Source organism: Ursus maritimus, unplaced genomic scaffold (assembly GCF_017311325.1).
Source record: "Ursus maritimus isolate PB19 unplaced genomic scaffold, ASM1731132v1 scaffold_24, whole genome shotgun sequence".
NCBI lineage: Eukaryota > Metazoa > Chordata > Mammalia > Carnivora > Ursidae > Ursus > Ursus maritimus.
This window is the reverse complement of record NW_024424897.1, coordinates 13,975,392-13,987,829: the sequence shown is the minus strand read 5'-3', so window position 1 is coordinate 13,987,829 and position 12,438 is coordinate 13,975,392. Positions and strand designations below refer to the sequence as shown.

The 12,438-nt window shown below is 37.2% G+C and overlaps 1 protein-coding gene across 7 annotated transcripts in view; it reads right to left on the bottom strand.

Moving 5' to 3' along the window:
* BPTF (bromodomain PHD finger transcription factor) overlaps positions 1 to 12,438 on the bottom strand; it is a 144,162-nt gene that overhangs the window by 44,783 nt on the left and 86,941 nt on the right. For all 7 annotated transcript variants that reach the window (XM_040640381.1, XM_040640380.1, XM_040640379.1 and 4 more), the window contains 4 exons: positions 11,288 to 11,417; positions 10,203 to 10,341; positions 6,996 to 7,175; positions 3,743 to 6,053 (listed from right to left, as the gene is read on the bottom strand). In XM_040640381.1, the coding sequence (XP_040496315.1) occupies positions 3,743 to 6,053; positions 6,996 to 7,175; positions 10,203 to 10,341; positions 11,288 to 11,417 (2,760 nt within the window). The remainder of the gene's footprint in view (positions 1 to 3,742; positions 6,054 to 6,995; positions 7,176 to 10,202; positions 10,342 to 11,287; positions 11,418 to 12,438) is intronic.

The following is a 12,438-nucleotide window of genomic DNA, read 5'->3' as shown; positions in this document are numbered from 1 at the left end:
GTGGTTCTGCAAAACATGAACTACTAGATGATGAATACCTGCTAATACTAATAAACACTTTCACCACATTAGTATAATAGTTTTAGAATTCTACAATACCATAAGTAATAAAAAAGGACAATACTAGATTAGTTACTGATCAGGAGACAAAGGAATTTCTGTGTTCAGGTTTTTTCTAAGCATTGGGTACAGTTATTGACCATTTTAGATATTCTTTTAAAATAATATTAATTCACAATATTAATTTAAAACTGCAATGAATATTATGTCCCAAGTGGGAACTAATGATAAAATAAATAACTAACCAAAAAATAAAATAAAGGAGCGTATCAATTCTCTATTGGTGTGGTCGTTGTGTAATCAAACTCTGCTGACAGTTTCGCATACTTAAATAAATATACTGGTTGATTGCAGTATACAGAAAAATCTATAAAACTAAAATAATTTCCTCCTCTAACAGAGGTAGAAGATAAACCTTAAGACGATTTGTATTTGAGAGGCAATGTTTTCTATTCTAAACATTAAGCTGGGAACATGAACCGTGTAAGAAAGGGAGCACTCCAACCAAAGAGCTGCAGCAGGTTCTTAAATTTCCATCTCCACCTGTGACTCCAGGACTGCCTTTGTTGTGCTGTCGCCCTGTGAATCATCTGACCTGGACAGAACAATTCTTAAATGGAAGGGTGAATGTTCTCCAGTGCAGGGATGTCCTGAGAAGGGGGAAAGTATGTGTCACTTTCAGACCACACCCTACAGAAATGCCTAGGGAACTCTGGATGCCAAATGGATATGTATTTGGGAAGAGAAATGTTTCTCATTCTCTCCCTCACTCTCTACAGTCAAACAGCAACTTCAATGCATCTCTATTTTGCAATGGAAACACCACCAGGAGGGAAACACACCAAAAGCGTGTTCATTCATGTATTCATTCAAAAAATACTTGAGTGCTTTCTGTGTGTGTGAGACTAACTGAAAGGAGCTGGAGACAGGGAAATGAATCATAATCTGTTCTTGTATCCTCAGGAGCCGTAACAGAGATAAGTGCGAGGGGCACCTGACTCGGTTCTGGGATGGGGATCAGAGCTTTGCTTGAGTCTCAAAGGACAAAGATGTGGAGATGGCTACGCCACAGCAAGGGGCACACGTAAGCTCAGGAGCAAAGCGTACAAGAGCACACTCTTCGTCCCAGAAAGCACACCTGGCGTGCTCTGACTGGAGGGAAGGGGCGTAGAAGCGCAGCGAGACGAAGCCAGCATGAGAGGATGGCAGGGTCGGCACGTGCTGCACCATATGGAAGGATAAAAGAAGAGCAGTAAAGGTGATCTGTGTTAAGGCGTCTGGAACGTATCCAGTATAGGAGGGGTTGTAAAGGGAAGTACTTCTCACAGATGTGGTGCAGAGGTGACGAACGCTTTCCCCCTCCCAGCCCTGCAGTTGCAGTTAATACTCTGAAGGCTGCTCAGCTTAGTCAGAACATTCACAGGATAGATCTGCTTTTAGGAGAATCATTTGGGCAGCACTGTGGAGACAACTACTGGTTCAAAGTGATAATGAAACACAGTATCAGGGCCCAGGAAAAAGGAAGTAAGGGAATGGACAGTGAGGAGGAAAAAAGAGGCCTAATGAGTTGACAAGACAAGTTTCACTTTTCACCACTGCTCAGCCTTAACATTAATAAAAATCAAACATGCACCTCTTGGCATTCTTAGCTTCTACTCTTAAGCATCAGACATATTTTATCCAAGTGTGACTATAAAAATGCATTTCGCATGCATGGTTTTTACAGCAATACACTTTTAAAAAATGCATTGTAAAGTCAAGAATATTTTACATATTTACCCATGCCTCTGTTAGATACAAGGGATTGTTTCCCTCAACTTCAGCAAATTTAGACGTTAGCATATATTTGACAGTAATATCTGTTTAAAATGTACAGGAAGGAATTTCCTTCCATTAAAAAATGAGAAATTAACTAAACAGGTACCAATTGTGCCCACAGTGCATATTAAAACATAACAATACAAGGCTCCTGAAACCCAGCCGTGCAGAAAAGGGCCCTGGGCAACACTTGATCAGAACTGGTTCAGAGAAAAGTGCTTCCCAGTTGAGCCTACCTTCCACTTCAGAAAAGAAAAGAGCAGAAAGGTTGGCCTCCACAACTGCCAGGTCATTTTAATTAAAGTATTTGTACATAGTAACTTTTCCAGTGGGAAAGAAGTTACCTGCAGGACAGTCAAGGATACATTTTGGGACCGCTCTCAATGAAGAAAGCAGAAAAGTGCAGAGTAATCCTATAAATCCATGAACTGTAATGAAGAGTTCCTTGATTCCCTGCAGGATTCTGCAAATCCTTCATTGCAGGCCCTGCAGAGAAATTGTACTTTTCAGCTGTCTCTATTGAATGTGTAATGGAGTGATGATATTTTAATTCAAATCAAAAGATGAGTTAAAAAAACCTTGGTCAAACCAACTATGACTGGTCATATTAATAAGTTAATTCCTTTAGAGAGAGTACTCATTTACACTTTGTTTTGTTTTTGTTTTATAATACTAATTATAATATAAAAGAAACTAAAAAAAAAAAGGTATGGTTTTAACTTAAAGAAACTGGAACCATAATAAAGACACACAGAAATGAAGCTTAGAGTGGAGTGGAGTCTGCTCAGTCACTTGCTGAAATAACTTCAGGTTCCTATCAAAACCTAGCAGCAATCGAGACTGTTTCTGACTCCGAGCATGCCCCACAGAACACTTTTCGGTGTTTATGTTCCATCCTTTCCAGTTGTGAGGGTGAAAAGATAGAAAGACAAGGACATGAAAAAGGACAAAGCAAGGACAGATATGTGAAATGTGATATAGCAGATAAAGTACTAGACTGGAATTTAGGAAAACCGGGCACTATTCCTAACTCTGTCCCTCTGTGGCCAGAGGCAAATTATTACACATCTATAAAAGATAAGAATTTCTAAGATCCTTTCCCAATATAAAACTACACAATCTGACAACTGCCAACACTACGTACTTATGACTCATCCCCAAAGTTTAATGCCCGGAAAATTTTAAATTAAGACTATTTCTGGGTTTAAAAAAATCCCTAAGGAACCTCAGAGACTACCTCTTCTCACATAAATAACAGAGAACTCCAAAACAAATGTTTATCATGCAAATAAATTACACTGGGAAGATTTCCACATTATGATGAACTTTGTGTGATTCACAGGCATGTTTCCTATGTCTTATGTGTCTATGAATTACCTAACAGAAATAAAATACAAACATTCCAGAAAGTCCATTATCCAAGTCTGTAATTCTTTCCCAAGGCAAACACAAGGCAATAACTTGCAAAGTAAAACCACAAAAACAACTATGTTTGACATGTTTCTTCTGTCTTGTGAAAAGTAAAACTGAATTTCATTTCAAAGAATTCCCTTACATTTTTTTCAGTCTTTTAACATTTTTCCATAAGAAACTCGAGTACCTCCCAGCTGGCCAAATTCAAGATTCTCTGTACCTTATTTCCATCACTAAGTTGACCCATTAAATTTCTGCTTCCCTGTCTCATCTCTTATTATCTCATTTTTTTCTGTAAAAATGAGATACGCTTACTAGATAATGCTTTTAAGACTTTCTCCCTCCCAGCCCTGCAGTTGTAGTTAACACTCTGAAGGCTGCTCAGATAATGCTTACTAGATAATGCTTTAAAGACTTTCTCCCTTCCCCAAATACATTTTAAAGTACATACCTCCAAGTGATACCAAAGGTTGGTCTAGGAGAAGGATATGGCCATATATCCAAGGCAGGTTTTGCATTGTAATTAAAATAAGGGACTTCTCGGATTCCTCCTTTTCTGGCCAACTTTTTTAAGTCATCATTAGGCAAAACAAATATGCTCTTCTTGCTGCTCTTGGTGATGAACTTCCTATAGGATGGCAGAGCTGTACCTGAACGAGTCTTCTTGGGTCTTGAGAATTTCATGAGTTTCACTTTGTCTCTTGTAGAATATTCTTTGCTCACGGTCATAGATGTCACCAGAGTGCCCCCTGCAGTGGTCAGTGAGTCTGTCACTGTTGTGGTGACCACAGTTTTGCTCTGCTCCTTCACAGAGATGATGTCTACACTGCTGCCTGTGGAGGGTGTGGAAAGCTTTGTTACTGTTGTAGTGGTGGTTGTGACAGTGGATTTGGCACAATTTTCTGTGGAAGATACCACAGTCTGCTTATCACCCTTGGCTACTTTGATTACGGTTTTTGATTCTGTGGCCACTGTGGATGTCATAGTGGTGACTTCTGTGATGACTGTTTTTCTCTTGGACTCTCCGTTGACATTTTCATCTTTGTGGGTGGGCAGACCATTTTCATCAACAAAATCATTACTGAGGTTAGATTCCTCTCCAGAAGTAATAGGTGAGGGAGTAACTTTCTTAACTTCTGAGGTTTCAATTTCCATATCTTCTACCTGATTTGTGGAACTGCTTTCTGGACAAGACAGTGGAGGCATGGTAGTGTGTGCACTCTCAGACTCTTTGGTTGGTGGCAGGGTCTCTAGGCCATCTTGGTAGTCGCCTTCAGCATCTGAAGAGCTCAGTAAACATGATTTTGTTTCCAAGTTGTTTTTTTCATTAAAATCTTCCATGATGACATCACCGTTCATGAATGGCTTTACAGCAGATTCTTTAGCAGTCAAAGACTTAATATCATTTTCAGGAATTATTTTATTTATATTATTAAGCTTTGGTTCAATGTCACCACTTACTACTTTGCTCTCTGAGACTTCTTTCAAGCACTCCCCTTTTAAATATGTTTTGGGTTTATTATCTTTTCCATTGATTTGAAAGGTACTTGCTTTCTGTCCTTTCTTTTCAGACTCTCGATTTTCATTATTCTTTTTGTCAGTGCTACTTTTTAGATTGACTTGATCAATACACTTATTAACTGATCTCTCCTCTAATTTCTGTTCTTGACTTGGCTTTCTACCATTTGCTTCAGTTACCTTACCCTGTGGTCTTTTATCATAGTTTCCAGTGGGCTTATCTGGAACAAACTCCCGTTTCAATGGTTCCAAGCCTTCAATACCTTGTTCCTGAGTTATGAACTGCTCAGAGAGACTTTCATTGCTATTCTGAACAATCATATCTTCTTCACTGCTGTCCTGAATAGACATAGTATCAGAACTATTTTCCAAAGTGCTGTTATATTCAGAGACACATCCTAGTTTTCCTTCAAAGTCCACTGCTTTTGACAGAGACGGGAGATCTCTATCATCAGTACTTTTAGGTACTGATGGAAGTGAAGGGCTCTGGGAAGGAGAAACAGTGGTGTCATTATCCTCCCGTATGAGTGGTTTTTTGTTCCTATAGATCAAAGTACCAATTTCATCTGCACTGGCTAGTTTGGAGTCACCAATGAGAAAGTCACTTCCTCTTGTTTTAATCTTACTAGGTTCCTGGCCTTGAGTGGCAGGTTCAGAGAGACTCTCATCTATGTCACTTCCAACAGAATTTTGTTTCTGACAGTTTGTCTCTGGGCTCTGAATGGAGACGTCATCTAACATTTGATCTTTTGGATAAAGTCTGTCTGATGTATGATCAGGATCACCAATTCCAAGAATTGAAGAATTGCTTTGGGAACATCCCCGAATCACATCTTCAGATTTACCATTACTTGCATTAGGGCTTTGTTCTTGTCTAAGTGAGTCACTCTGACACGCTTCTTTTGCTTTCATGGTTACTGGTGACTCAGAAAGGCTTTTCAAAGAACTTGTAGAGGTCTTTCCTATACCCTTAATTCCACCCTCCAACTTCATTTTCTCGAGACGCTGTTTTTCTTCCAGTGTAAACTGTTTAATTCTCCTTTCAAGAAGTCCATCTAGTTTAGATGATTTAATTTTCTTTTTATAACTAGTCCTTAGATGGAAGCCCTCACTGACATTGACCACATCTACTTGAGAACCTTCCTGACAGTTTATACGTGGCTCTGTTTTCACATCATCATCTATCTCCATTGGTTCTTCCTTATAGGGTTTCTCATTGTCAGAATCTAAAATTTCTTGTACATCTGTGAAACAAAGACATTTACGTAAGTGTAACTTTCAGTCTCAACTGTGGAATTCACAATATTTTTATTTTAAAAACTACCAATGTTTCTTACTTTCACTCAAGGGCTTCAATATAAATATATATTTGAAAGCTCCTGATACAGGATTAAGATAGGTCAACAGACAGGGCTAAACCTTATATATAAAATATCTCAGGGCTCATATATTATCTAGCATATCTGGTTTTTAAAAAATGACTTTTCACAAAAGACAATGTAAGTTCCTCAGAAGGCTGGACACAGAGTCATTAGCTGATGACCCAGTAATTCCGCTACTAGGTATCTACCCAAGAGGGATGAAAGCATATGTCCATATAAGAACTTGTACACGAATGTCCTTATCAGTATTCATAACAGCCAAAAAGTAGAAACAACCCAAATGTCCATCAACTGATGAATGGATAAACAAAATGTGGCATATCTATACAATGGCCTGTTATTCAGAAATAAAAAGCAACAATGAAATACTGACACACGCTACAACATGGATGAACCTTGAAAACATTATACCAAGTCAAAGAAGCCAGTCACAAAGGACCACATATTACATGATTCCATTTATACGGAATGTCTGAAATAGAGCAAATCCATAGAGACAGAAAGTAGACTAGTAGGCTGGGGGGATTTAGGGAGGACCGGAGACTGACTGCTACTGAGTATGAGGTTTACTTTTGGGGTGATGAAAATGTTCTAAAATTGATTGTGGTGACAGTTGAACAGCTCTGTGAAATACTAAAAACCACTGAACTGTACACTTTAAATGGGTTAGTTATATACCAAATGAGTTATGATTCAACAAAGCTGCTCTCAAAGAAAGATAAGAGAGTACCTCTCCTGCTGTGCGAACCAGATCCAGTGCAATCTTACACCCCCAGGCTGCCCTCCACACCTGACTCTCCTTACCTTGGTCCTTCTTCTCAGTAATCTTGGAAACGTCCATTTCACTTTGGTCTGCTCCTTTGGCAGCATCTGAATCTTTTACCTCGCCTTTCTCAGAATCCGGCTCTGTTTTTATTTTTTTTGGACTCCGTGGACTTTTTCTTCTATCTGACTCATCCATATTTTCATCCACATTGTTTTTGGCTAAAAAGAATTGAGTGTATATATAACTATGGATATTCTGAATATTAGCAATTTACTTTAATAAATCTAGTTTAGTGGAAATTATCAAGTAATTTCCAGCAATTTATACCATTGTTTTTTATTAAAAAAAAAACACAAAAGTTGAAGATAGTATATACTTTCCTAATATGCTCGGCTGACCTAAAGCATGAAAGGAATGACTGCATTTTAGGTGTTCTTCAGAATCCTTCACATATGAGACTATCTCAACTGCTCAACAACTCCACAAAGTCTACAACGGTGTTTTTAACACACTTTGTGTTAAAGAATCACATTAGAAAGATAAATACTTAAGTATTTTTCACCCAGAGTCCATGGATAGACTTCAAGGCTATCCAAGAGCCAGTGAAATTAATTACAGAAGTTTGTTTACGTTTTTTTTTTCCTGGGTAGGGAATCATAGCATTTATCACAGAACAAAAGAGACTTCAGAGAAATAACCAAATGCAACATTTGGCCTTATTTGGACTTAATTTACTGCCAACAGTAAAATGGCATCTCTGGCACAACTGGGGTAATTGGAATAGGAACTGAGACTCTTGAGATGGATGCGTTAAATATCATTAGTTTATTGAACAGGTAATGTCATGATGGTTATGGAATGTCTACTCCAATTAGATATATATACTGAACTGGTAAATAACATGATTTCTGGAATTTGCTCTAAATACATGGGGGAAAAAAAACTCCAGGAAAAAAAGTAGGCGATGACAACTAACAGGAGAGCGACAGAAGTCGAATGATGGTTGCATGGGAGTTCATTATTCTATTCTCTTTTACTTTCGTGTAGCTTCAAATTTTCCATAAGAAAAAAAAAAATCAAGCCCACGATACAGTACTATTACCCAGATGAATTTTCCTGGGCCTTACAGGCATTTTCTACTTTTTATTTTCTTCACTTGATTCCAAATATCCCAAGAACTTAGCACCATATACCCACTTCTTATTTAAATAAATGACTTCTTCCAGAAAGATCTGGCTGAGAGAATGGAGAAGAGTGCAAAAAACAAACTAGCTATCTGTTAAGACAGTAGGATACTGGTGAAAGAAGAAAAAAACACAGAAGACGGTGACAGGATGTGTCTGGACCCCCAGGTACCAAATGGGCAAAAACTAAACTGATACTCTCCTTATTCAATGCTTCTTTAAGTTATTTCAGAATAACCGGGCAATACGTTTTTGATGATTTTAAGTTGCTCAGAGAGCTTTATATGATGGCAGTAGCCCCATTTAAAAGCTTTAAGAACGTGGATATTTAAAATAGGCAATTATAAAGTATTTGTGATTTCCTCTCCATTAAAGTTCTTCTTGACATACAGACTATTAATTAATATCTTCTGTTAATCCTTGCATATCAATACCTTTATTGACACTTATAAACTAATATGCAAAACAAATGGATCCAGTCTGAGTTAGAATGGAGGTTAGAGATAAGGGACACAGTCAGCAGTCAAACAAGTTGAACACTAGTCTTCTGATGCAAGGTCAAGGTTCCCTGAACTGCATTTCTGTTCTCCCTAACACATCTGTGCCTCTATCATATGATCAGACTATATCAGCCATTATTACAGGGACCATTAGTTCTGAGATTATAAATTGGTGGTTACTAAGGCCTTCACTATAATTCCTATTCTATAGTTAAATTAAGCTAACAATGTGCATTGCTACCACCTAAGAGAAAAGGCTCAAGAGATGCTGGAAGACCAACTTGGTACCCAACTGGATAAGGGCCCAGCAACTGGACAACAGAAACTGGATGCTAAGGAAAGTAGACATAAGATAAATTTAAAAAGCCTAAATATTTTGCTTATTGATAATCTGGATTTTACTACACAAGACAAACCACGTCAGACACAACTAAACAAAAGCTCTCTGTAATTCTAATTGCTACATGGCTAACTGGAGCAACAAAATAGCAATAAAAAATGTTAATCTTTTACAATTTATTATAAAGGACATTTTAGCTTGAATATAATCCAATCATAATAGAATTTAATACTCAACAGTTCTATCTGGCAAACAGAAATACTCACTGAGCATCTATTATGTGAAAGACACTCCCAGTCCGTATAAATTCCAGTGAGCCTTATGAAATACGTATTTTTTTTCTGTTAAAGGTAATCCAAAATGATAACTTTACCACATTAACAGTTTCAAATATCTAACCAGTCCAGGATTCGCCAGAACCATTCACAAGGAAGTAAAATTAGTTAGCTACATATGTACATAGTACCCACTGTAGCACAGGCTTCATAGGAGAGAACACAGCACACCACACATTAGTAAAATTACACAGCACAGTGAGCAGAACTGCTTTTGAAAACTGCTCAGGTAACAGAGAGAGATGGCAATGTAGAGTGTAAAAAGGACAGTGGGAGCGAGGAGACATGGATTTCAGTCAGGGCTCTATCCCTATCTATGTGAACTGTATGTAACTTCACATCTTCATGAAATAATCTGCTCATGGAATGTGAGTTTCAAAATAGATGATCTCTTAATAGGGCAGTTCCCCTCTAGAGCTCTGTGATTCTAAATACTGAAGTTGTTAGCGAATAGCACAAACTGAGTTAATACCTCCCTCATTTATGTGGAAATGTTAGAGAAGTCTCTATCACTTCCTTTCTGGCTTTGCTATGTGCTATAACTTTGAGGTTACCAGAGAGGTGGTTCCTTAGGAAGTAAGGTAATACTGAATTTAAGATTTTAGAAAAACAATCAGGTGGCTGAGGCCTTTTTTCTTTTTCTTTTTTTAGTAAGTTCTATTCTATCACCTTTAACTGAAATCCTAGCTATAAAAATTCTGAGAATAAAAGTAATTTAAAGTATTTTACAGTTTATTATTAATAAACTACACTGGTAGTTTTGCGTGTTCTATTAAAAATTTCAGAAAAACAGTTTTAACAAAATATGGACAACATACTACAAATTTATAAAAAATAGTACAAAATCAGAAACTATAACATAGAAAAAATAACTTCAATTACTTACTTCCTTCTAACGACTTTCTGTAATTCACATTAGTATTGCCCGGCAATTTAGGAACAAACCTATAAACATGAGTTTTACTAATCCAGCTCCAACCACCATATCCTGTTACTCTGTATTCCTCTCCTTTTTGTTTCCAAACCTGGTGTAAATGAAAACATTTTGATTAAACAAGAATGAGAATGCTTATAAAGCACATCTGGTTTTATACATTTTTATCAAACAAGATCAACAGTCAGGCAAATAATTTTACCAATCAATTTTATTTTCAACAGGAATCAAAGATTTATGAAAAAACTGATTACAGCTGACCCTTGAACAACATGGGGATTGCTGCCCCCCCAATGCAGTCAAAAATCCACATATAATTGATTTCCCCAAAACTTAACTACTGATACCTCCTGTTGACCAAAGTCTTACCAATAACATGAAGAGTTAATACATATTTTGTCTGTTATATGTATTACATACTGAATTCTTTACAGTAGAGTAAGCTAGAGAGAAGAAAATGTCATTAAGAAAATCATAAGGAAGGGGGCACCTGGGTGGTGCAGTTGGCTAAACGTCCGACTCTTACTTTTGGTTCAGGGTCATGAGATCGAGCCCTGTGACTGACGCCACGCTCAGCAGGGCGTCTGCTTAAGTCTCTCTCTGCCCCCCACCCCCACCCTTTCTCTAAAATAAATAAATCTTAAAAGAAAAAAAAGAAGAAAAATTAGAAGGAAGAAAAATACACTTACAGTACTATACTATATTTACCGGAAAAAAAGAAAAAAAACCTGTGTGTAAGTGGACCCATGCAGTTCAAACCTGTGTTCTTCCAAGGTCAATTGTACCCCTTTTTAATATGAAAAATGTAACACAATTTTACAGTTTCCTAACAATTTCAACAAATTAGTCTAAGAGCCCACCTATATTCTAGTAATATAATCCTATGCTTATAAAATTGCCAGAAAGATTTACTTTGTTCCAACTACATTAAATAAAAGATCGTGTCAAAAGTAAAACAATATTTAAGTATTCAAAGTTGCAGAATACAAGTCTCAGAAATGGCTAACCCTATTTTAAAAGACTACAATAAAAATTACCTGATGTTTAACTGGAAATGTATATTTTACCCATGTAGCTTGTTGCATCGTTTCTTCCTCTTCTTGTTTTTTCTCTTTTTTCTTGACTTTCTCCTTTTCTTCTCTTTCAATTGATGTCATCCTGTGTAACCTAAGAATATATGAATGGAAAGGCAGAACTGCATTTAACTTTGAAAAATAAATTAAAAAGATAAAAATACAGTACTGCAAACTAGGAAGACAGAATCCAAAGATGGTTAGCTATATTCCCATGACCTAGACAACTACAACTCACAAAAATAAGGATATATATAATTCCATAACAGGAAAAAATTAAACAGTAGAAAGAAGAAAAAACATGCCAACCTTCCCATATATGTCCCTATAAGAAATACACTCGCTTATGGCTTATTCCTGAAACTATTCATATATACACCAACATCATATTTACACAAAAGGGATACTACATAACAATCACAGCTACACAGCTTGTAATCAATGAATAATTGTACTAGAAGATCTTTTCATACCAGAAGATACAGATCTTTTCAAAGAATTAAATAATATACCCCACTGCATGGACATACTATAATTTATTGAATTAGCCCCCTATTAAAGAATACATTATTTCCTTCCCACCAAAAAGACCAATAAATCCAAAACCTTTTATTTTAACAACGAATATTTCTAATTCTATCTAGCACTGGGGGTTTTCAAGCCATCACAGGGTCCACTAATGTAGAATTCAGGCTTCCTACACCCACAGAGAAAAAGGCCCACAAGGCTCCCGCTTTTGGGTGAGGGGAAGGGCTGGGAAAGAAGGACCCACAGTGATTTGCGTCAGTCATTAAACACACTCTTTTTTCAGGACTGAAAATGGCTATCATTGCACCCAGCAGTAAGGAGACAGGCGGGCCTGTGGTAAGGCTCTACATTAAGATGATTAGACTGGATTTTTGTGAATGGGAATATCTCCCATAAACAAGGACATTGACCGAAAACTATGAAGAGAAGAGTCTGTCTCTAAGGGCTCCAGTGGTAGAAATACTGCTTTATCACACGCTACCCGGATGTAGCCAATCTTGCATGCATAGCTACGTGAAAAAAAAAACAGAGATCTTTTGTCAACTTGGGGGAGGAGGTGGTGCTGGAAAGATGTGCAAGGGGATTTA